At 37.5% G+C, this 25,542-nt stretch overlaps 3 protein-coding genes across 11 annotated transcripts in view; all 3 read right to left on the bottom strand.

The window, feature by feature from the left end:
- Nucleotides 1-1,349: 1,349 nt before the first annotated feature.
- Nucleotides 1,350-5,375, bottom strand: riok2 (RIO kinase 2 (yeast)). The gene is made up of 10 exons (XM_055199973.2): nt 5,195-5,375; nt 4,155-4,293; nt 3,948-4,064; nt 3,385-3,560; nt 3,140-3,228; nt 2,767-2,958; nt 2,587-2,679; nt 2,044-2,478; nt 1,810-1,900; nt 1,350-1,595 (listed from the first exon to the last, which is right to left on the bottom strand). Exons 1-10 carry the CDS (start codon nt 5,258-5,260, stop codon nt 1,434-1,436), a joined length of 1,560 nt encoding a protein of 519 aa, XP_055055948.2. The 5' UTR covers nt 5,261-5,375; the 3' UTR covers nt 1,350-1,433.
- A 1,582-nt stretch (nt 5,376-6,957) lies between these two features.
- On the bottom strand, nt 6,958-9,003 carry LOC141358910 (uncharacterized). 2 transcript variants are annotated; one of them, XM_073860836.1, is made up of 4 exons: nt 8,854-9,003; nt 8,411-8,722; nt 8,074-8,298; nt 6,958-7,990 (listed from the first exon to the last, which is right to left on the bottom strand). In XM_073860836.1, exons 1-4 carry the CDS (start codon nt 8,888-8,890, stop codon nt 7,893-7,895), a joined length of 672 nt encoding a protein of 223 aa, XP_073716937.1. In that variant the 5' UTR covers nt 8,891-9,003; the 3' UTR covers nt 6,958-7,892. The 2 variants fall into 2 exon arrangements, with proteins under 2 accessions (XP_073716937.1, XP_073716938.1); XM_073860837.1 differs by having other exon boundaries at nt 8,411-8,590; nt 8,854-8,985.
- Nucleotides 9,004-11,727: 2,724 nt separating this feature from the next.
- The window catches only part of atxn2 (ataxin 2), a 43,558-nt gene continuing 29,743 nt past the window's right edge, over nt 11,728-25,542 (bottom strand). For 3 of the 8 annotated variants that reach the window (XM_055199978.2, XM_055199976.2, XM_055199982.2), the window contains 8 exons: nt 22,631-22,771; nt 19,437-19,454; nt 18,740-18,812; nt 18,105-18,298; nt 15,085-15,211; nt 12,883-13,262; nt 12,619-12,793; nt 11,728-12,435 (listed from right to left, as the gene is read on the bottom strand). In XM_055199978.2, coding sequence (XP_055055953.2) covers nt 12,401-12,435; nt 12,619-12,793; nt 12,883-13,262; nt 15,085-15,211; nt 18,105-18,298; nt 18,740-18,812; nt 19,437-19,454; nt 22,631-22,771 — 1,143 coding nt within the window. In that variant the 3' untranslated portion in view covers nt 11,728-12,400. The remainder of the gene's footprint in view (nt 12,436-12,618; nt 12,794-12,882; nt 13,263-15,084; nt 15,212-18,104; nt 18,299-18,739; nt 18,813-19,436; nt 19,455-22,630; nt 22,772-25,542) is intronic. The other 5 variants (XM_055199981.2, XM_055199979.2, XM_055199983.2 and 2 more) reach the window with 3 other exon arrangements.

Genomic DNA, 25,542 nt, shown 5'->3' with positions numbered 1-25,542 from the left:
TAAGTTAAATTTTCATTTGCTCAGATAAACTAATGAAAAACTCTAAAAAAAAGGATTGTAGGAAATAAAATAGATATCAAATATATAAATTGTGGTTTAATTTACAAAGGCATTGAAAAGTGTTTATTGTCAGACAATAGAGGGTATGCACATGACGTCCCCGTCGGCGAGAGGGACTGCAGTTACGCCCACTGAGTGCCAAAACACAAAGTGGCAGCATTTGAGTACAGCGTGACATCGGCGAAAACGTGTCGAAATGGGAAAAAGCTGATAGACTGTACTAACAGATTAACAAGAATTCGGAGCTATCGTTTTACAGACTGTCAAAAAACACCTAAAGAAGTAAATGGATCGTTCATCCCAACGTTCACAGACCACAGGTGGGTTGACAAGTTGCTAGGATAACTATCAAGCAGAGGTTTTACTTTCTACTTAAACGTATTTCTTCAAGTATTTGTATTTTATCCGTGTTTTTCTATGGAAAACATACATTCCAAAGCATATTATCATATTTTTTACTCTATTACATTGCATAAATAATACGTTTTTTGTTTTACATTTAATATTGAAGTACATTCACATACTTTTACTCAATTTAAAGTACACAATTTTAATGTAATTAGGTATTAAATAAATTTTAATATGCAATATTAAAGAATACACAGTATGTTTCTATGATTCTTTAGAATGTAGTGAAGTAATCTTTTTCCCAATACAAACAACCTAATAAAGCACAGATGCTTGGAAAATGTAAGTATCTAAGTATTGTCCGCCTGTCAATCCATATAAATTCAATTTAAGCTGATAAGTGATAATAGTCAGTTTTACTGGCATTTTCGCAGCACGCGCTATGAAAACCAGCCATTTTGTCGAACGTTTGCCACTCAACAGGGCGAGTTCCGTCTTGGTCACGTGGAAAAGTGACGTCAATGCATACCCTCTATACATATGATGTAAAATTGCTGTCAATATTAAATGCTAGTTATTTGACATGAATTCTTCATTATTTAAAATAATAAAAGCAGGTCAAACAGGTAAACTATGGCCGTCTCTCAATCCAAAGTTTGCAGCCTGCGGATATCGCATATGTTTCTACGGGTGAAATGCTCCTTTAACTGACCATTACATTCCCAAGTCATAAGCATATTGAACAATTTACTATTAACTAAGAATAACAGTCAACTTTATAATTGTTAATATTCTGAAACAAAGACAGTCTTGATGACGTATGTAGCCTATAAATGCGACCTCCGGATGCTGCATCCTTCGCAATGAGACACGGCCTCTGCTGTATTAAAAAGAAAATATTTGTTTATATTCAATTATATATGAATTAAAACTAGTCGGGCTTCAGTTTTTACAAACATTTTATTATTTTCATACAATTTTAACACAACTGACAAAAGTCCCGAGATGACATTTCTGTGCCATCCTCATCCCCAGAACTGGGCTGCATCCAAACTGCTCTTGATGTTCATTTGATTTTCTCTTCTCTCTTTTGTTACCAAATTCGCCTCGCCCTTCTGAAGACGTCGTCTCTGAGCAGCTTTCTGCTGTTTGGTAAGCTGTCGCTTTACTTTCTGTCTGATGACCTCCTGCATCGTGGGACAGCCAAATAAATAAGATTTAGTAACGTATTACTTCAAAACTGAAATATTATCACAACACACCAACAACCTGATGCAAAGTAGATTTATCATATTAACTTTTTTTGCTGGCAAAATCATGAACTTTTCATTTAAATGCATAAACTGCAGCAAAGTGTGACTCAAGTAAACATCATTACAAATTTCCAAGGACTCTACTCACAGGTGCAATGGTTGAACAACTGCCAACACTTCCAATAGTCGTTTCACTTGTTGTTCTCATTCTGTGCTCTGTCTCAAGACTGACTTGGTCTCTGCGGGATAACATGCATAACAACGAAGTCACAAAAACTAGAAAGAGAGTTGGTTTTAAAGCATTTTAACTAGTTTACAACTACAACTGCCATCAAGTTGCCACCATGGCATGTGATACCATCATTTTATCACATTGTTTTACCTGAAAGGCCTGAATTCTTTGTTGTTTGAAGACAGATCAACCAGGTCAGGACACTCATCCTCTACCTCACCCTCCTCATCCCTCTCCAAGTCTTTGGAAATGTCAGAAACAGTTTCTGTCACAATGTTCTCTGACGAGATCTTGCTTCCACATTCGGCTCCCTTATGTTCCTCTACATCGCTTTGTTCTGATGGGGTCTCCCTACTTATTTTCAGACCTTCTAGCTCCAACATTGCATCTTTATACTCTTCCATGCTGACACCTTCCTCTGAGGTCGGCAGAAACGTTTCATCGGCAGACTCTGGGTGTTTACAGTCTTCATCTTCACCGAGTTCCTCACCCTCTGGACCTTCAGGGTGAAGCAAACAGTCATCCTGCTGCAGCTCTTTGGTGTAGCCACTAGCTGAGATCTCCACGTCAAGAGAGCATCCTCTTCTGTATAAAGGAATGTGCAGTAACTTAGTTTGGTCTTGACAATGATATAATATTAAAGCAAACGTACCCAAACCTCTTTGAGAAAGACAAGGCTCATTAAAAAAATACCGTATGTCTTTAAATGTTGGATAGAGTTCGCTTTCATAGTTGAACCTCCTGATGAAGAAATCTCGCACACACTTGACATCCCGATCGAAGTACCTATTATTGCAAAATAATTCAAATTCTTACTGACAGTGCACATATTACTATTAAGATATTATCTGATTTTTCAGTTCAGACAATCACCATTCTCCATTAGCATGTGAAGTGGAGACCATCTGAGGGAAATCGATCATTGTGACGTGATCATTGTCATCAAGCATAAGATTAAATTCATTGAAATCTCCATGGATCAGGCCATGATTAGCGAGTTTGACAATTAGCTCCATGATTTCATTGTAGAGCGCAGCTGGGTCTTGAATCTCTTTAACCTGACACCTGTAAAATGACAATAAATTCAAATTAATGTAACTAATCATTTCAAACATATCTCTTTTCACTTTTGCACAGTACAACATAAAAAAGCACACCACTATAGGGTTAGACAGTTGTCAATGACAATTTTTGGTGGGAGAAAATTGTGATCTTTCATTCTCATATAAGGTTTCAGTAAACTCACAGAGGGTAACCATTGATAAGCTCCATAACCACTGCATGTCTGTTGTAGTCCACTGGTTTTGGTACAGGAAATCCACAATCATATAACGCCTGTTGAAAAACAAAAACTCTTCTTATAAACCAACCAACACAAGCATTAGCCGTCTGACTAGGGCTGCACGATTATGACAAAATTCATAATTCAACCAATCAGAATAAAGCATTCAACAGGCCCGTGGTAAAAAATGTATTAATATGTTACGTTACCTTCATGTATGCATATTCTTTCATGGCAGAGAGCCGGGATAGGTACAGCCATGAGATTTTGTTTCTGTGCTTGTGATAGTCTCTCTTGTTCTTTAGGTTCCTGAAAGATGTCCGACCCAGTCTGTGAAGTTTCAGGGCAAACTGCTCTCCCTCAGCATTTGCAACGATGTAAATATCTGATTATATTTTTAAAGAAAGATATGTATTATTATTTATGATACATAAAAAATGTATGAATAGATTTGACAAAAAATTATTTATTCAACAAATTGAAGTTATAGTAAAACACATTTAAAGGCGGGGTGCATGATTTTTGAAAAACACTTTGGAAAAGGGAGTCAGGCTGAGTAACAAAACACACTTGTAGCCAATCAGCAGAAAGGGGCGTGTCTATTAACAACATTGTTGCCTGGGTTGCGTATATGTGGGGCGGGTCTATCAAAAGAAGGTCCAGATTCTATTGAGGTAGGGGCGTGTTTGTTTAGGTGTTTCAATAACAACATTGGCTTTCAGAGATCATGCACCCCGCCTTTAAATGTCAAATAGCAGATGATTGTCCTGACCTGACTCTTTACCAACTCCCATTTGGTTTCCAACAGACAGAATAACATCCCTAGATGAAAGTGTCTTCAGTGCCAGGTAATCATAGCCACCGTAATTCAGCCGATATCCCTGTACGGCTACAGCAAGAAAACATGGCAAAAACCAATCAAGGCTGCATTCATTCACAAATAAAACAAACTGGTACACAACAAAAGCACAATGCTTACTTTTACTGCGTTCGTAGGCCAGCAGTTTGTGTTTCACCAACTCCCTCAAAACTTTATTGCATCCACCATGTTTGAGACTGGCAATGGATGCTATCAGACTTACTGGGACGATTTCGTGATTCTTCATGCCCATTTCCACCTGTGTATCCCCCCAAGCACATGGCGTACAACAAACTCAGTTACAAAGTTAGTGGATTAACTAGCCTTTAAGGTAGACTGACATTTAAGAAAGTATGACATGGAACATGTTACGAGTAGGAAATGTTTCGAAAGTTCAAAAAAAGGTAAATAAAATGTGATAGCTTAGCTCAGTGGTTCTCGGACATTTTCGGGGTGCGGCCCCCTTTGTGTACTTGCATACCTTTATGCCCCCCCAAAGAAAATGTATAACAAAAAAAACGTACAATTGTAATTAAACAAAACACATTAAATTATACAATGTAGTGCTGCTGGTTAGTAGCCTTATTTTTAAAAGGTTTAATTACATAGAATTTATGATAAATTAAGTAAGGAATAATTGCGACGGGCCGTTGAATTATAAGAAAATAATTCACACCCAAGGAGGACCAGAGTCCATTATTCCGCTTATACCACAGTTACAAAAAATATATTTTTAAGACATTTTAAAGGTTAGTTGTGGAGTTATTGAAAAAATGATCAACACCCATGGAACATTTCTCAGCCAATCAGAATAAAGCATTCAACAGCCCCCGTGGTATAACGTATTTAATAAAATGTAATAAAACTGCGGTCCCGAGTTTAAGAATCACTGGCTTGGCTGACAGCATGGGCCATATATCATGTTTTACTTTTAAAAATTACTGTAAGCTACATTACATGCATAATACAGCTAAAGATTGTAAATAAAACAGTAACCAGTTTAATATTAATTTAGCATAATAGATCATCTTTAATTTGATACAGACAGACGCTATCTTTATCAAAACTGGTGTTTACAAATACAACTTGATTGACTTTAACTTTAACGTTACTAAGCTATGTAAACATGGTAAACTGGGTATTCAGAAATTTATACGTACCGCTGTAAGCACCCTAAAATCATCCCTGGAAAGATATCTTAGAATAACGACGTTTAATTTACCCATGGCGAAAAGAACTGGTTGTTTTTAAATAATATTTTTGATAAACCTTAATGTAATACGTGACTGCTTCAAGCAGCCATCCCACATGTTCAAGAAGGAAGAGCGCAGCACTCTTTCTGTCTATGACGTCGGCAGTAAGGAATGTTAGTGCGCCTCAAGGCGGCCTGGAGTGGAACTACAACGTGACGCTCTCGTTACCTACCTGGAGAATACTGTAACCCAGTGGTTCTTAAACTGGGGGCCGCGAGAAGGTGCTAGGGGGGCCCCAGTTTTATGACATTTTATAAAATACATAAATTTATTATGAATTATGTGTAATTAAACCTAAAAAAATAAGGCTACTAACCAACAGCACTAATTTGTATAATTTAATATGTTTTGTTTAATAAAAATGTTTTAGAACACATTTGTCATACATTTTCTTTGAGGGGCCGCAAAAAAATACACCGTACACAAGGGGGGCCAGACGTTGAAAAAGTTTGAGAACCACTGCTGTAACCTTCAAGACCAGGGTCGAGCAAACAACAGCCTGTAAGGCAATTTCTAAATGTACAAAATATGCATTAGCGTTAGTATTTTGGTTCAAAATTAGCAATGTTGTGCAATACAATAAAATGCAATATTTGACACAGTGACTGCAGTGTGTGCTGAAGTTCACTGCTGCTTTGAGATGAAAAAAATTAAAGATTAGCAGGAAAAAGAAAAGTGGACTGAATATCACGTGAGGACTGAGAAGGTGGTATGTCTGAATTGCCAAGAAAGCACTGGGCATTTAAAAGTTCACAACCTGCTTTTCAAAACATATATTCACATGTAGTAACATTAATAGCAATTCACTTGAGATGATTTAATATTTATGAATATGAAAAATAATTTTAATATTCCAGGGAATTGCACCCTAAGCCTCAAATGACATAGCAGTTTGTAAATTTGTGATGAAAGTAAAAATAAAATCTGTTAAGTGCACACTGTACAGTGAGTTTTAATGAGATTTTACCCTTTCATACATGAATTTATGGCAACCTCAGTTAGGACTGTGTGGTTTTATTGCTCTGAGCAAATACATTTTTTTAAACAATTGACAAAATTGATTGGACAGTATTACATTTGTTTGAAGAGAAAGGGATTTTTTGTAATTTAAAGGGATAGTTCACTTTAAAGTGAAACTTCTGTCATAATTTTTTTATTCTCATGTTGTTCTAAACCTGTATGATAGTGGCCATTGACTTCCATAGTAGGAAAAAATATTTTGGAAGTATTGTGATAAATAATGGTAAGCACACAGTTGACAGTACCCATTAAATTCCATCATATTTTTTATTCCATCTATGGGGCAAGTTGTAACATTTGTACTCCTTTCACCTTTGGTGTAATTGTACAATAACTCAAGTTAAAGTGTTTATTTGTAGCAGAGATGTGTGTGTTGATTGTGTAAAAACATCATTAATCTAATTTAAATATTTTTTGAATGATAGAGCCAAAGCTAAAAAGCATTATTTTGTGGCCCGCTCTACCCCTACCTATTTTATTACTGAATGTGTAAATACAAAAAAATCCAGATTGTGAAAATGTTTTTTTTTTTTATGTAGGAGTACACATTTTATATTGGGTGAAATGTTTAAAGTGTAAACACAGAAGAAAAATACTACAACAACAAATTGATTAGTTACTACTGAACAATAAAAGGAACAATGCAAATGTCATATCCTTTCTTTTTTAATAATTAACTTTTTCATGTAGCAATCACATAAAATATTACTACATAGTGAAATACGTGAACACAAAACTTTTATGTACAGTCCACACAGCTAATTGCAGAACTAATTAGCTAATGAAACGCAAAGGAGAACTTCAGACTGGTTTGCTCCCCATGATATCAAAAGGTCCCTGATAGAAGCCCATCCCAAATATTGTATACCTTCTCCTGGACCCTGTGTATGGCCCTCTTAACTAAAAACCTCAGACGTGCAATAGCTTGGGTCTTCTGGGTGTCCTCCATGCAAAACTAGAAAGATTTCTTCAGTGGAGTGATAATAAATGTTGTCCTCTGACAGTCTCCCTGGCTCAAGTAACTGTAATATTGGTGATTTCAAAGTAATTTTTTTTATCTGAGATGATGGAGCCTGTGTGTAGTTTGGATACAAATGCAATAACCTCACACGGAGCAATCCCAAAAGACCTTTAAAGGTGGTGTGATTTTTATAGTTAAAAATCGTTTCCGACTGTATTGAGAGGGCAGATTGCGTTTCACAGCGAATCTCTGTGCAGACTATTTTCACTCTTACACGAGGACAGTAAAGCTTATACTTGACTGCTCTTGTTCTCTTGTTATCCACAATCATGGTAGTGAGCCAAGAATCTTGTAAAAGGTAGCTAGTCCATGTTAAAACGGCACAACTAACTATGAACAAGTTGACCTCGAAAATGAACGAAGCCCACATGCAACACGGCAGAGAAACATAAAAAACACATCAGTCGGTGGAAGTTTGCACTGAGAGCTAGATGTGTCTTGTGCCGTTTGCTGTGCTTTGTACCGGCACACGAGCAGAGGGGTTCATTGACTCCATTTCTCTAAAACCTTCCTCTAAGCTGGTTTTGTACCGAAAGTCTTCATCTGTGACACAAAACTTGAAAGTCAACGGCTGCTGATTGTCAACTGCATTGTTTCAGTTTTTATTAATGGAACCTGCAGATCCATCTCCTGAATTCTCTGTGCTGCATGCTCCAGTTTAACTTAAGGGGAAGAAAGCACGTAATGTTATTCACTGGCAAATATTTTTGCAATACAAGAAAAACGTTTACTTTAAAATAATTACCAGGAGACGCATGTTGCACGTAGTCATGATCCTTTGCCACTGACCAAAGGATCATTGCCGCCGCCGCCACCTTCTCCTCTTTTTTTGGGACAACCATGTCCTTAGAGTCATCCAGGACATCAATCCTAAATCGCTTTCTTTCACGCATGCAAACCGACTCCTGAGCTTGTAAGCCTCTTCCTTGTTTGTAATAATGTTGATACTCTTGACTCTCATGATACTGCCCTGTAATTCCCCCCACAAAAAAAATACAAGTTTTAACATAAACAAAATGCAAAACAAAACAAATGATAGTGACCTTAATTGTTAAGCAATGTAATACAGATTTAACACTCACAGTCAGTCCAGCGGAATCTAGACGGCACTGCTCCTTCCCTAATCCGGATTAGTCCACCGGGTGATGTGTATAAATCTTCTTGGTTAAAATGTTTACTACACACAAAGGTGCTCCCACGAAGGATTTTGAAATACGGCCCCTCATCTCTTCTTATCGCCCTCACCCAGTGGGCGCGCCTTTCTGGGTTCACAGGAAAAGCGTGGAAACTCAAATAAGGGAATCTCTGTTTGTTGTTTGAACAACAAGGAACACTACAATGACACCGACTTAATGACTGTGCTATGCGTCTTGAACGTGCTGCAGAACGACGGGCTAGAGAAAGAGCAAAATGATCAACGATACATGCATATGAGATTTGCAGCTTTGATTGAGAGGTCACGCTATAATTGTAAACAAAAGTGTTCGAATAAGTGAGTGATTATACATTAATGCCTGGTTTTTACCCATTTTATTTTGAGGTGACGCTGAAGATTCCTGCATTTTTCTTGAAACGTCTCCTTCTCTTTGTTTTTAATGGCGACTGCAACCAGCGTGATAGGTGCATTACCGCCACCTTCCGCTCCGGAGTGTGAAACAGACATATTTATCAGTCCGTCTCCCTAATAGTATAAAACAATTTACTATTAACTTTAACAATTTTATTTAAACCTTTAAATGTAATTATTGAACTCTACTTTTCTTAATTTCTACCATTATATTGTTCCTTTACATTTAACCCTCATAAAACCCGATTTTTCTGTATACGTTATAGTCCCTTGGGGGTAAAAATGACCCCAGAGATTAAAAAGAGTGATTACAAAAATATATAAATTTTTAATGATACAAATAATATATCTTTTTTTTCATTTACTTCCCATCTATACATTAATGCTGTGTTTTGGGAGATATAAAGTACTTTTATACCCGTTTACCACTCAATTCCTCAACTACATCATTAGCTTGCCTGAAAAATATAAAATTTTTATGAAAAATTCACATAAATTATTATCTAAATTTGATTTAAATTGTTTTTAGATATTGATAGATGTTATGTGTTGAATTCGACCATTTGGTGTTTAGAAAAAAAACTGTTTTATGGTTACAGTGTAGGAAATAAATCACTTCAACCAGCAGAGGCCCATAGAAACCCATTAATTTCACCGAATGTGGCCAACTGCTCAGCATCAGTACTTTAGTGAAACGTTTTGTGAAATTATGTTTATATAAATATTAGAAAGGTCATTAAAAATAAAAATTATTTCAAATAGTAGAGTTTTTTTGATGCATTTTGAAATGTCTGTTTTTACAAAATGCCACAGAAAGTTGACTAAATGTAAGTGTTTGTGCATGTATGTGCACACCTGTGTGAGTATTTTACATCTTTGTTTTGCATCTGTGGCTGTTTTTTTGCCAAATTCTATAAGAAATGCTCTCTGTGGCAGTCATACCTTTGTCTGTTTGTGTGTGTGTGTGTGTGTGTGTGAGAGAGAGAGATTGAGCATGTATTTTCTATGTAACATTTGTGCTCTAGTACCAGGCCTACCTTTCTGTGTTGACATTTTTGGATTTATTCTGGATGTATTGATTTTTTGACAAATATTAAGAAAAAATGTTTTTTTTTGCATTTCCCATTCATTTCAATTGGGGTCATTTTTACCCCCAAAGTAACTAATTAAGTGTATTTTTAACGCCTCTTTAAAACGACCGAATCAAGCCCAGTTTTTGTTATATGAATCTTGACAGATAATCTGGAAAAGTCACAAAATCTTATTCCACTGAGATGAAGGGAACCATGTTTTTAAACTAAAGAAAAGTGGCTTGGGGTAGAATTGACCCCAAGGGTCTTAATAGGGTTAAATATGAATTTGCGTGTCTAAGGGTGCGATACCCTGTTATTGTATGATAATCAGACCCTGGCAACTCTGTATTTAGTCTATATGTCTTCTCTCACACAAGATGATGAAAGATGAGCATCCCAAGATTTCACTGGAAACAGGTAATGCACGCAGGATCACTTTAAGCAGCATAGCAGTGGATGTCAATGTTAAATTCTCCTCAATTTGCAGATTATGTTTTGCTCAAAATTATCTACATATGACTAAATCAATTATAAATATCTTTATTTTGTTACATTAGGCATACATATGATTTGAAAAGTATTTACAGTTAATAGTAAGTGGAGCAGAATTCATTAAAATTGGTTGAGAAATGTAAATTATGTTTTTATACAGAAAAAACACTGCTCCCAGTTCACTTGTGTGTGTTTAAAGGCCTTGCCCGGGCTAATATGGTGGTGCTGTTGATAATGATGAAGTAATAATTTTAAATGTTGTGTACAACTTCACAGGAAATGTCAGTTTGACATCACTCAACTTTAAAACACATAAAGAAAGAACGTGAACCTGACATTTTATGTTTCAATCATGAATGGATACAGGAAGGCAAAAGATAAAAATCGCAGCTTCACATAATTTTTAAAATGAATGATTTAAAACAGTGGTTCTCAAACTTTTCAGTGCGCGGCCCACCTTGTGTGCAGTGCATCCCAAAGTTAATTTTGTTAGCTCTTTAAGTTATATCATGAACATTTACTGTTTTAGTCGGAATGGGCATCAGACCCATGATAACCATGGTTTTTAGAACGATGCCTGCAGTGGACGTTCTGACATGACGTTTACTGTAGTCTATTACCATAAAAATATTCAAATTTATTTAAATACAATCCCCTCCATAGATTTAGATTACCATGTTTCAGTATCAAGATAAAAGAGATATATATTGTGGTCCATCTACCTTTCATTAGTGTCCAGAGTTTAGTGGAAGCACACCGACCGGTTGAAAGTGACACAAATTTTCAAACAGTTGCTGAGAACTAAAAACACTTCTGGGTTGAAAGTTCAAAATATCAAACGCTTCCAGTGGTCGGACTTGACGTATTTAGTAAAAACATACTACAACCATGCGAAGAGGATTGGATATTGCATGAGACCCGTTGTTAAAGTCCTGTGCGGGCGGAAACAGAGTTTATGCCTGAGAATTTCGACACGCGTGCCCGGGATGTCAGCAGTGCATCTTGAAACAAAACAATGGCACTGATATATATTTAAAAGCAAGCTGTTTTCCATTAAGAAACTTACATTTTAGTCCGGGGGCTAGACTTAAATGATACAATATAGTGCTGTTGGTGAGTTTTAATTACACAGAATTTATGATAAATAAATGTTTTTTTTATAAATTGTAATAAAACTGCCAGTTTGAGAACCACTGATTTATAATAATTGTAATTTAACCTTGTCCAATAAAAAACGGAACACACAGACAAAAAGTCAAAACGTAGAAAGTTTTTAAAACTTTTTTTAATGTTTTTAAATTTGTTTATATTATCTACAAAGTAAAAGTTATTTTAACTTAACAGTTTTACAACAGTCAAGTCTAACGGGGTTTTGTCATCAGATTAAATTAATAAATAATTCATCTGGATTTTTTTTGCCAAACATCTTCATTATTGGAAGTTTCTTATGTGTTTAGATTGGTTAGAACCATTTTATTTCGATTTACCCCAAGGTCTTGAGCACAGCTATAGCAGCGGTATTCAACAGTAATGTTAATACTGTCAATATATGGAAGAATTTTCATTAACTTAGAAGGTGCAGACAAAATGTTCCAGTTATTTACCCAAAGTTTTCTCACACATCTGGGCTTTTTGTTATTGTTAGGACCCACTGCGAGAGTTCTAGTGTCACTGTGAAAATTGATTCCCTGTTAAAACTCACTTGTTTCTTTTCTTTTTTTTAAAAAGCCACAGTTCACTACTTCTTCGCCTGTTAGCTTTTTTCAAATCACTGGTGGTGGCTTGCAATCGAGCGGCATCACTCAATGTCTTGTGGCCATTTAGGGGCTTATTAGAGAAAGGTAAAGACTGATTGGCCAGTAAGTGGAGATGGGTCCAGATGGGTCTGCATGGATCAGATGTTACTCTTGACTTGACTGCGGTTCTCTTATCTTCATCATCTACATCTGCTGCTGATGCTGATGGTGAGCTTGCACTGAACAAACATAAAATACAAAAATAAAATATGAATCCGATTATAAACCTTGAGAATCATTAAGAGTAGAAATAATTTCAAATGTAAGACTTGCAAAACTTCACTTTCAACAAAAAGCTCACAAATAGATTTTTAAATGCTAGTTTTACCCTCTTATTTTTAAGATTTTGGCTGAATACTTACCAGGGGTGAGGGTGTAAGGGTAGGGTGCGTTCGAAGACATGGAGATAGAGTTGAGAGTCCCCTGGGACAGTCCAGGCTGGTGGCCGGCAGGTCCCTGTGTGGCCATCAACATCATAGTGGGTGGGTGGGAAGGATTGCCATGATGTGTGGGCACCATCCCTGCCTGCATGTGAGTCTTTAAAGGAGAAACAGTCCATGAGATACAAAGTAAAGAAAAACTCATCAAGAAATGCTAATCTTTGTCGCAGAATCTCCAGCACTCACCTGCTGCACATGAGCCATATGGTTAGGGTTGTACCCATGCTGCACCTGCGGATGAATGTATACGGCCTGCTGGGCAGAGGCGAAACTGCCTTGAGGGGATTGTGGGTTGGGGCCTGGGGTCATAGAAGGTGGGGTGTGAGCCAGGGCAGAGTACATCTGTTGCTGTTGAGGGTTGCCCAAGTGCATGGCCTGGGCTGCTGCTGCGGCAGCTGCTGCCTGGTGCTGGGGATGCTGAACGGGGCTATGGGCCGGGTGGCTACCTCCTTGCTGGTTACCCTGCTGAGGTTGTCCTGTTGGGGTTGCAGAGGGCTGAGGGTGCTGCGGGTGGGGGTGCAGGGTGGAGCTTGGGTGGGAGAACTGCTGATGAATGGGTGCAGACACTGAAACACAGACAGTATAAGCATTTAGTTTAATGTGTGGAAAACTGGGAATTTTCTCAACCAACATTGTGAGTTGTTCATAGTATATGTATATGTTCACTAATACACAAAGACTGCATTTACACTTAAAGGAATATTCAATTTTCTTAAAAGAAAAATCCAGATAATTGACTCACCACCATGTCATCCAAATGTTGATGTCTTTCTTTGTTCAGTCCAGAAGAAATTATATGTTTTTTGAGGAAAACATTGCAGGATTTTTCTCATTTTAATGGACTTTAATAGACACCAACAATTAACACTTAACTCAACACGTAATAGTTTTTTTCAACGGAGTTTCAAAGGACTATAAACAATCCTAAACGAGGCATAAGGGTCTTATCTAGCAAAACGATTGTCATTTTTGACAAGAAAAATAACAAATATACACTTTTAAAGCACAACTTCTCGTCTAGATCTGGTCGTGATGCGCCAGGTGACCCCACGCAATACGTCATGACGTCAAGAGGTCACAGTAGACGAACGCGAAACTCCGCCCCAGTGTTTACCAATGTGTTGAAAGAGGACCGTTCCTACGTTGTTGTATGTTGAATGATACTAATTAATGTCTTTGTGTCAGTTTATTGTTTACAATGGTCCGCAAATGTGCGTTTTATATATGTAACGTGACCTCCCTACGTTACTACGCATTTACGTTAGGTCGCGCTGGACCGGACCTAGACGAAAAGTTGTGGTTTAAAAGAGCATATTTTTTATTTTTCTTGTCAAAAATGACAATTGTTTTACTACATAAGACCCTTATGCCTCGTTTGGGATTGTTTATAGTCCTTTGAAACTCCGCTGAAAAAAACTGTTACGTGTTGAGTTAAGTGTTAATTGTTGGTGTCTATTAAAATCCATTAAAATGAGAAAAATCCTGCAATGTTTTCCTCAAAAAACATAATTTCTTCTCGACTGAACAAAGAAAGACATCAACATTTTGGATGACATGGTGGTGAGTAAATTTTCTGGATTTTTCTTTTAAGAAAAATTGAATATTCCTTTAAGGTCTTTATGCCGAGTTCCGATTAGCTGACTATGACCTGCTTACATCATCTTTTGAAAATGGCCCGTATCCGATAAGTGCATTTACACCATACAGTTGGCGAAACAATCTAAGGTGGCATATTGACCCAAAAAAGGTCAAGTTGCAAAGCATGTAACATGATGCGATATGCAATGGACCAGACAAAATCATTCAAGTATCCACGCAAGATGATGTCATTTCATTTTGTATATGACATGTTTTTACAAAATAACAGTGATATTGAAATCTATGCAATTTTTTCTGCTTACAAATTCGTGACCTATATTTAATTTTTTCCAACACTGGGGGGAAAAATCGGAATTGAGTTACTTGAACCAACCATGTAGTGTAAATACAGCCAGAAATGTACCTAAAAACAATTTAATGACCTCAAAGACAAAAAGAAAAAACGTACAAGCTGGACTGGACCAACATTAAACCACCTAAAGCGTACAGTTTTGGACATTCTTTGACATTTTTGACTTGGGAAAGAAACTGGAGGAAAGCTTTTATAAAATATAATTGATAATAGATTTATAATTGATCAAATTGAAAAGTTGATCGGATCCAATGGACACAATATGACAACTGAACCCAGCCAACCGGTAAAATCTACTGTGAATTTTTAACTATTAGTTTTCCACAAAACACTAATGTGTGACTCTTAAGAAAGACCAACATTAGCGGTGGCATCATTTAATTAGATAGAAGTAATTATAAATTTAGCACAGATGTAGAAGTAGACTTTGTTCTTACCATACATAGTATGCGTCTGCTCACCATACTGAGTGGTGGAGGAGGACACCAGGTTGGGCTGAGCATGGGAAGGAGGGGTGAGCATCCTTGCACTGCCCTGGATAACGGGGCTGAACACGTGCTGGGCCTGAAACATAAACCCAAAATTACTCTAATGGCTTAAGATGGAATTATAGTTCATTTTTATGCGTACCCTCACAGTCGAACGCGAACCTCACAAAGCATACTTAATTTGACTCGAACACATTCATTGGCGTTGGACGCATGCAATACCTCTCCTGGTCCACAGGGGTCCTTAAAGCAGAATTGAACCCTAGACATTTTAGCCTGTTATCACGGGTAATTTATGTCCATTTTGCATTTTACATGAGGGAAAAAAAAGAAATTTGCATGATTTCGATTATTAGATTGATAGTGTGTTGAAGCGGAATTTTCGTAACGGTCTTTGATGGACTCAATTAACCAGAATGCAATACGCGAAACTGAGTCATTAGCTCCACCCACTAACTGATGCAGCCTTCATGTTTTTTTTCGACCTCATGCAGCACCACAAGAACCGACAGTCGGATGACCTCAAGGCTCCGCGAGAGCGATTTAAAAGCAAACTCCTCCGTATAATTTCGCGATTTGCTCTCGCGGTGCTTTGACATCATCCGGCTGTCGATTCTTGTCGCGCCGCATGAAGTCTAATAACTTCTTTTACCGCTCAACCTGCTCTCAAATCAACTCATGTCAACTTGAAGTTAGCCGGCAGGCGAACCCAACCAAAGAGTACTCCGCTTTTACCGTCTCTGAAGGGGAAATCACCAAAACCCTCGATAAAAGATGACCAGACCCTGTGCAGTATGTGGATGTAAGGACAACAAATTCAGGCCACCGGAGTTTTTATTGTTTACATATTGTTTTCAGCCCAGGTTTTCTGCGGACTCAGGTAATGTAAAATGGTAAAAATATCTAAAACATCATTTGGCTTAGTTGTTGCTTGTTTTGTGTAACTACGGTAAACATACTACGTAGAAAGTTATTATCATGTTGTTGTTATTATGAGCACGAGCAAAGCAAGCTAACGTTAGCTCATCATGTGCAGCTGTCAATCAAAGAACGGTATCATCTACTGTCAATCATCTCGCCTCAAGACCCGCCCCCAATTAGAACGTTCAGAATTATGTAGTCGTGCATTTTTCTTCCGGTTACTGTAGCAGTTAAAAGCTTTAATTTTTGATATGGAGATAGTACATTTGATGACAGCACAATCAACTACAAATATGTTAAATATGTCTAAAGGTGTGAGGACATGAGTTAAAACTCATGTAAACATCTTTGTACTCTTTTATTGTACAGTTGTACAAATGATGGTCTTTCCTGGCCTCTTCTTATAATCTTTTTTATAGATGATGTCGGTTAGTAGAGACATGCCCCTTACTGCTGACTGGCTGTGTGTTTTGGTACTCGGCCAGACACCCTTTTCCAAAGCGTTTCTCAAAAATCGTGCACCCCGCCTTTAAAGGACTGTTATTGATTCAATGCAGAAGTTTACCGGAAGTTAAGTTTGCTTATGTTGTTACTGCTAAACCGTCAATATGGCCTACATTGTCAATGTAGCTTGCATGTGTTCTGGTCAGTTTTGTTTATCCAGTTTTTCCATCGACTACCTAGTTAATCGATGCCCCTCAGGGCACGGTTGTCACCTTGTGAATAAACGAATTACTGCAAGAAAATTAGATGCGCAACCTGTGTGTACAAAATATGGATTCTTCAAAAAATCAGGTGGTACGCTCATACTATTCTGATGACGAAATTTGTCAAACATGCAAAGAATGACTATACTCAGGCCGGTAAGAGTATTTTAGCCAAATATCATCTTAGTGTGGTTTATTATCAAATGATCTGAAAACAAATATGATGACATTTAATTAACTAAAATTTGTTTGCAACCAAACATTAAATAACATTAAAGTTTCTATACACAGTTCTAAAATGGTAATGGACTATTCACAAGTAGCATTATTTCATGTTTCTGCAGCAAACTTTTGCAGCACAATTTGACCTTATAATAAAATGGCATTGTTGCAAACGTCCCCATCAAGGACAACTGTCTTTATTTGCAATGTAAGAAATTAGAGTTGACACCCCCCAAAAAAAAATTCAGTTCAAAATCTAATCACATGACAAGCATTTAAAGGGATAGTTCGGCCAAAAACGACATCAAACCCATGATCCACTCACCCCCAAGCCGTCCAAGTTGCACATGTCCATCGCCCTTCAGACAAACACACCCTCGGACACTCCAGAAAACATTTTAGATCTTTCAGCTGATCAAATGCAACACCACGGGGTCCAGCCATAGTCCAAGACCCTCAAGTCCAAAAAAAGTGCGTCCATCCCTGACAAACAAAATCCAAACGGCTCCAGGATGACAAACAAAGGTCCTCTGAGGGCAATCCGTGCGGTGTTGTAGAAATATCCATATTTAAAATTTTATTAACGTAATTAACTACCTTCCGGTAGCGCCGCCATCTTAGTCTCATCAGCATTAAGGATGGGAGCTTACGCAGTGTACAGAGGTTTCTCTGCTGCTGCTCTGTCCCCCCGCCCTCCGAATTTGTCATACGTCACTAAGAAAAGTGCGTACACTACGCTAATACTCTCTCCTGAGTCTAAGATGGCGACGCTACCGGAAGGTAGTTAATTACGTTAATAAAATTTTAAATATGGATATTTCTACAACAACACCGCACGGATTACCCTCAGAAGACCTTTGTTTATCATCCTGGAGCCGTTTGGATTTGTGAAGGATGGACGCACTTTTTTTGGACTTGAGGGTCGTGGACTATTGCTGGACCCCGTAATATTACATTTAATCAGACAGCTTGGGGGTGAGTAAATCATGGGTTTAATATCGCTTTTGGCCGAACTATCCCTTTAACATAAGCTGCATAATCATTAGCTGTGTTCTTTATCTTGTATTTGTCTGCTTTAGTAAATCCTAGTTAGAAAAACACAAACTCTGTTTACAGTACCTGGGACTGGTAGTGGTGCATCTGTTGTACCAGAGGTTGACTAGCAAACTGCTGGGGGCTACAGGTAAAGTACTGGGTGGAGTAAGCTGGGCTCTGTGCCACAATGGGTGGTCCGGCAGCTGTAGCCGGGTGCATCATTGTAGACGTGCCAGGTTGGTGATGTTGGTCTGGTCTCTGCTGTGGCATGTTTGGAACTGCAAGTTGGTACAACAAATCAAGAAAATGCAATGGGCAGGATGTACTTTATTTATAACAGACAGAACCACCTAAAAAGGACTTTTAGCGCAGATCTTAACTGTGCAGAGTTATACACTGTCATAACTGTCATGACTATGCCAAGACAAACAAATAGACAAAAAATATATATTGAAACGTTCCAGTGCAGAAAGTACAGCAGTGCATGACAAGAGCAAAATAGAAAACGGAGTTGTTTAGGCTGTAGTCTTAAGCATTTGACAATTGTATTTTAAGTAATGTTAAGCACTGACTTCATTTTACTCATAAAATCTAAAACTACTTAAAACAAAATAGAAAAATCTCCAAAGGAGAAGCTTAATGCTTATTTTATAACTAAATAGCTCTATAGCCTTAACCTAAATTAAAAGCACGCAACTCTTATAGAGAAGAATTCTCACCTTTACCTGGTCTGTAGGGCTTGGTCTGGCTCATGGTCATGTGAGGAACCTGAACATGGTACATGGCTGGAGGCTAAAGACAGGAAACAGAACTTGAGATGCAGAACAACATCTGTATTTTGACTTCTTGATGCTTGTTGCTGATAAATGCATTTTTAAACTACTGTGTGTTGCAGGCATTAAAATGAAAATGATTTTTTTTAATTAAATTAAAATGTTTAACCGTTTATAATATTGAATGTTTGTGTATGCAATATAATATTGACAAGGCAAAAATGTAACCCAGCAGGATTTGGTCCTGTATTATTCATGGGTTGGTTGGCAAGTAACAGTATATAGACCCTAAACATTCTGAATGAAGATTGCTATAATATTTTGCTGTTATGGTCAATAGCTCAAACAAGAATTAATCATTTATCATGTATAGCAGGCATTGAGGCTGTGGAAATAACTAAAGAGATGATCAAATACATATTTTAAAACAAGCAGAAAGAAACACTACTACTACTAAAATCTTAGATAATAAAATAAGCTGTGATCTAATGGCAGCACAAAAAATATACTTTACTGACAATATGAAAAAATAAAATCATCGGCTGCAGTAAGAAATGAGCAAACCAGCATCTGCTGGTCAGTTATACAGGCAGAAGTCTCATACATGTTTCAGAAGAATAAAGAAGCTTAGAATTGCACAAACCTTCCAAATAATGCTTTTCTAATGGAGAGAGAGGAGAGAGGGAGAACAAAAAAAAAAACGAGTCTTTAGTTTGATTTTCATTTGAAACAAGATTTGTGTAGAAAATGTGCGAGTGACCAAGAATGAATCAAAGGCTTAGATAGATGCAGGAAATGTAAAAGGAAATGTAAAAAAATAAACGTGGTCGCCAATGTGTTTTTCACTAACATAAATCTTTTCATTCTTCAGCAATATATTGGCGCTGTCCCATCAAACCTTTAAAAAAAATCTCCAAAACCGCTACTTTTTAGGAATTGACAAAAACGTATTAAAAAAAAAAAATAAACACTGGGTTTGTCCAATGTTGCTATTGTGGTTTTTTATATAGACGGGTTCATCTGACGCACATGCGTTGATGCAATTGCGCGTCTGAGACGAGTCGAACTTAACTTCCGATCTCTGTTTGTTTAATGGTCTGACTAGTTGTTAAACTTTACTCTGAAACAAATACCTCGTCGAAAATAACATATGTGATTATTTATGTAACGCTTTAGCCATGATTTAAAATGAGGTAATCTACTTGTTTATTTTGCTTGTTATTAGAAATAAACTACTCTAAAAGAACTTTGTTGTTATTGAGTCTTAGCGGAGTTTACCGAAACTTCGAAGAGTGCGATATTACAAAGACCAAATTCAGTATATACATTAGAAAGCATAGGCTACTATAGGTAAGTAGATGAGCCCAGAATATAAACGCAACAAGTTTTGCGTTAAGTGTTTTCCCATAATAAAACATTATGAAGACAATGCATTACAAGGCGTAAGCATAAGGCATTAGCATACTATGTACAGGCGAGGAGATGAGACCAGAATATGAAAGCAACACGCTTTAAGCGTAATTGAACCCTAGACATTTTAGCTTGTTATCACGAGTAATTTATGTCCATTTTGCATTTTACATGAGAAAAAAAAAGAAATTTGCACGATTTCGATTATTAGATTGATAGTACGTTGAAGCTACGAAATTTTCGTAGCATTCTTTGACGGACTCACCACTGATTGATGCAGCCTTCAGATTTGTTCGACTTCATGCGGCGCCGCAAGAACCAACACCCCGATGATGTCAATGGTCGGCGAGAGTGATTTAAAAGCAAAATCCTACGTATGATTTCGCGAATCGCTTTTGTGGTACTTTGACGTCATTCGGCTGTCGATTCTTCCGGCTCCGCATGAAGTCGAACAAACCTAATAGCTTCTTTTACCGCTCAACCTGCTCTCAAAACAATTCCAATCAAGTTGAAGTTAGCCAGCAGACAAACCCAACCAAAGAGTAACTCCGCTTTTACCGTCTCTGAAGGGTAAATCACCAAAACCTTGATAAAAGATGACTAGAACCTGTGCAGTATGTGGATGTAAGGACAACAAATCCAGGCCACCGGGAGTTTTTATTGTTTACATCAACGTGACCCTCAGTTCACACAGAACTGACAGATTACTCAAAAACTTGAATATGCAGCCAGCACTTTTGTCAGGAGGATTTCAAGTACTGTTTTTCAGCCCAGTTTCCCGCGGACTCAGTTAATGTAAAATGGTCAAAATATCCAAAACATAATTTGGCTTAGTTGTTGCTTATTTTGTGTAACTACTGTAAACATACTACGTAGAAAGTTATCATCATGTTATTGTTATTATGAACACGAGCAAAGCAAGCAAAGTTAGCTCATCCTGTGCAGCTGTCGACCAAAGAACGTTATCATCTACTGTCAATCATCTCGCCTCAAGACCCGCCCCCATTCAGAACATTTAGAATATGTAGTAGTGCTTTTTTCTTCCGGTGATTTGACGACCTGTCAAATCACCGTTACTGTAGCAGTTAAAAGCTTTAATTTTTTATATGGAGTTAGTACATGGCAGCACAATCAACTACACATGTGACGAAATATAGTGTTGGAGCATAATGTTGTTTTAGGGTGGACTTCCACTTTAAATCGGTTTCCTCTCTATTAAATCAAATGCATCTCTATAGTAGTACATTATAAAATACATGCACTAAGAAATTTTATGGTGTATCACATTAAGTTTTCATCATCTTTCAGGTTATAAAGTTTATTGTAGCAATGTAGGCAGGTTTTGGTAATTTGACCAAACAAATAATACGATTTTAAGACTGTATTGTCAATATTACACTACAACAAATGCTAGACTAATAAACTTCTCTCTACTCCTCAAATACATGAAACATTAGTCTTTATGGTTTGTTGAGTAAAGAAAATGCTGTACATATATTCTTATTTTACCCTTTATTACAAACACGCAGATACCACACGTTTACGGCAGCGATGCTCCAACATGTGTTCAGCACTTCATGTGCTGTAGAGGTTGATTAAAGTTTCATGGTTTCGCCATTAGCTCTTTTAAACGATTTTTGCAAAAAAGTAACCAAAAATGGAGATTCAAGGTTTACGTCAGACAAGCGACAATATATGCATTTACCAATACCAAAATAAAACACTGAAGCTTTTATTTTCTGAACTCCAAAAAGAAATAAGTGAATATATCAAATATCACTGAGGTACAACTTGAGGCTGGGCTGATGAACCAAAACCTCTCTCCAAAGGCAGACAGCATGCTACCTTCTTTAAGATATTTATCATGTTGTGGACCTCAAGGCCTGTTCATGCCAAGTCTGAATTCCGAAAGACTGAAAAATAAAACAATGCTCCCCAAATACCCTTATACAGCTTTATTAGCTGTTGGATAATGTGTCAACATCCATAAAAGTAGTTTAACATTACCCAAGAAGTCCAGTGGAAAGATGCTACGTCTACTACCCCTGCACATTTTTACAAAAAAAAATCTGTATTAACACGTGGCTTGTCATTTGCATTACAGCATATGCAAACATTAAAATCACATGAACTTGGACATCATTTGTGTCAGACTTGGTGTGAACAAGCCTTTAATGGCTCAAACTAAACCTGAAGATCTAACAGTACAGTCGTGTGTTGAGTAACATGCAGATATTTTGCAAGTCAAGCTGACAAACTGAAGAACAGAAGAGATGGATGAAAATATGTGGGATGAACAAGACCCCTAGGATTTTGGCACACACACAAGAAAGAAAAAAAAAAGAAATGTCGGCACTGACGTTTTGAGAACAGATAGGAACTTCCATGCAGAGAACAAATGAGAGTAGGAACAATCCTAGAGCTCACCTGTACGCCAGGACTGACGGGGGTCAGAGGGTACATCTGGAACATTGTCTGGCCATAGACAGCAGAGGGCTGCTGTACTACAATGGAAGGGCTGGGCTGACCCTGGGGCCGAGTCAGAGTCGGAGTTGTTGCTGGTTTGGGCTGATGAAAAATGTTAAAAAGTGCAAAGAAATGTAAATAGTTATTCTTTTTCTTTTCTGTTTTTTTAAGCACACAGTGGCTTAACATTTTTAAATTAAAAGTCTGAAGGATTTAATTTAACCATTAAACGAAACAATATTAAATCAGAAAGTGAGATGATGGAAGACGGAAGCAGTCATGGCGCGGCACAAAGTGAAGTTGATAAGGAAAGTGAAAATTGTTCAATTGAAATTTCATCGTCCACAATCGTTCATTAAAGGGACACAAGGCAAGTCTGAGTATTATTTCTCTACTAGCTCCCCCTAGTGTCTGGGAGTAAATGCTTTCTATATCTGAGACTTTACGAGACTGAAGGACACCGGGTCGGATACAGCGAACTTGCAAGTGGCGTATTCTTCCTACAGACGGTAGGGGTGGGCGAGAGAGTCTTCATTCGTCATGTAATGTGTCATTTAAACATATACCGACTTACGAAGATGATTTATTAACATAAAAATGCTGCCTTGTGTCCCTTTAAGGAGTGGTTTCCCGGACACATCTTATCCTAGTCCCAGACTAAAATGCATGTTTGAGCTGTGTTAATTTAAAAACAACTTAAAAACATCGAAATAAATATATTTTATGATATTTACAATATTTCAGTTACACTACATTTGTACTTTGTGTTAAATGAGTATACCGATTACATATACAGTAATTTTATACAACATGCATTTTATGAAAATATAGCAATAAAACCTAAATCAGTGTATTTACAAGTTTTTACTATTTTAAAGATCAAAGTGAGTTCTTTAATCAAAACTTCCAAACCTTTTACAGTAAAACTAGATTATCTTTAATCCTGTTGCTCCATTACCCTACTTTAAACTCTGTTTTAAATAGGAATTAACTTTAAACTTGCATATGAGGAGGTTAAAATACATTTTCTACAATTAAATGTGTGGCAAAATCATCAGGAACAGACACCGCGAGTGTGGTGGCATTATTCAAAGATGCGTTTATTATGTAAGGGATAATGTAGAGGCAGCGGGTAGTTATCGCAAAATAAGCCCCGACAGACGCGAAGCGGAGGGTCTTGTATCACACTGAAGGGGCTTATTTTGCGATAACTACAAGCTGCCTGTACATTATCCCGCTTATTACACTGCTACTTGCCACAAGAAAAAAACTGGACATAAATATGAATTTGAAACATTGTATTGGCATATTGTATTGGCATATTTGTTTTAAATAAACATTCTTATCTTTCCGCGAAACGATATAGTACCACCATTGTTAATTGTGGTTGTCCAGTGTTTGTCACAAGATGGCGCCAAACGGTAATCTTTGTTGACGCGGAGGGATTTTAAACATACAAGTAGTACCGGCTATGCGTTATTACTTTGGAGCGGTTATTATTTGAAAAGAACGAACCTGCAAATGTCTCAACTGACCAATCAGAATCAAGCATTCCAGAGAGCCGTGTAATAAAACGTCTCAACAGAGTGAGTTTGGCGGCTCAAAAAGATTATAAACAGCTACAGATACTCGTATGCGCTTCAGTGTTGTTTTCGTCAACGATGACGATAACGAAATGATTTCGTTGACGCACATCTTTTTTATGACGCTAACGCGATGATGACTAGCTAAAAATGTCTCTAAGGTGACGAAAACATGACGAGACGCTTTCGAGTTTTCGTTGACGAAACGAGACGGAACGAAAATGATTATAAGTCTGACGTTCATAATGCATGTCATTTCTGCCTATTTTGCGTGAAATCTGTCTGTTTTTAGCTCAAAAGTATCAGCAATGCTGCCGCTTTCTATCCTTGTTTTGGGTCAACACAGTCTCACTCACGCCCACGCCCACCACCCAGCTGCCGCCATGCCGAGCACCAGATTTTAAACAACAACAACAACAACACACCTGCGGCTGTGGCGAGTTCGCAGGACCGTAGGGGTGACGCCAATAAACGGAAACGACGAGATGATTTATGGACATACTTTCAGTATAATCCATCAGACAGAAAACGGAAATATATTGGGAGACGACGGTAAATGTGGCCACAAACTAGGTGGGAAGAATACCACCAACCTCAAGCGGCACCTGCAGGCTCATCACGCTAATATTTTTTAAAGGTAACTAACAAGTCACACTGTTAACTAACAAGACACGCTGTTAACATATGTTAACATCCAATTTTACTCGACATTTGGCTTGTGCCATATTTTATGGTAAGCTTAAGGATTTACATGTATCTACTTGTCAAACCTAAGCCCATTTCCAATACTTTTTGTGGTGTATTTAAATAAGGCAAGGCACGCGTTTCTCAACTTTATAAGCGAGGTCTCAGCGTAACACACAAACTCAACATGAGGGTATATTAGGCTAAACTTTTTTCTTCATAACTTTTTGTTATGACATGCGCAGAAGGCACACCGACTAAAACAACGGCAAGCCCTCAGGGACAACCTTAATGCACATTTTAATTATATTAAATACACCACACTTTTTAACCTAAATTCATTGGTTAAAAAAATTTTTTTTTACTAAAATTGACTTAAACTTGACTAAAACCTTTTTGCGTTTTCGTCGACTAAAACCTTTTTGCGTTTTCGTCGACTAAAACTTGACTAAAACTATAAATTTTACAAGTGACTAAAATGTGACTAAAACTAAAAGCATTTTCGTCTAAAAGACTAAGACTAAAACGAAACCTAAAAGGGCTGCCAAAAACAACACTGATGCGCTTCTCCTTTGTCACGCGCGCTCCAGTCAGAAACTGAGAGCA

This window comes from Misgurnus anguillicaudatus, chromosome 22 (genome assembly GCF_027580225.2).
Source record: "Misgurnus anguillicaudatus chromosome 22, ASM2758022v2, whole genome shotgun sequence".
NCBI classification, from domain to species: Eukaryota; Metazoa; Chordata; class Actinopteri; order Cypriniformes; family Cobitidae; genus Misgurnus; species Misgurnus anguillicaudatus.
Note: the sequence above shows the minus strand (reverse complement) of the source record. Positions and strands in the feature narration are given on the sequence as shown.

What these genes read in the sequence shown, in the direction of transcription:
- riok2 (XM_055199973.2), bottom strand. Translation starts at nt 5,260, where the DNA reads ATGGGTAAATTAAACGTCGTTATTCTAAGATATCTTTCCAGGGATGAT. An exon ending in GGGAGTTGGTAAAGAGTCAG is followed by an intron (nt 3,561 to 3,947) that starts GTCAGGACAATC and finishes AAATATAATCAG; the next exon opens with ATATTTACATCGTTGCAAAT. An exon ending in CTTATCAATGGTTACCCTCT is followed by an intron (nt 2,959 to 3,139) that starts GTGAGTTTACTG and finishes GTCATTTTACAG; the next exon opens with GTGTCAGGTTAAAGAGATTC.
- LOC141358910 (XM_073860836.1), bottom strand. Translation starts at nt 8,890, where the DNA reads ATGCAGGAATCTTCAGCGTCACCTCAAAATAAAATGG. An exon ending in TAGATTCCGCTGGACTGACT is followed by an intron (nt 8,299 to 8,410) that starts GTGAGTGTTAAA and finishes GGGGAATTACAG; the next exon opens with GGCAGTATCATGAGAGTCAA. An exon ending in CGTGCAACATGCGTCTCCTG is followed by an intron (nt 7,991 to 8,073) that starts GTAATTATTTTA and finishes CTTCCCCTTAAG; the next exon opens with TTAAACTGGAGCATGCAGCA.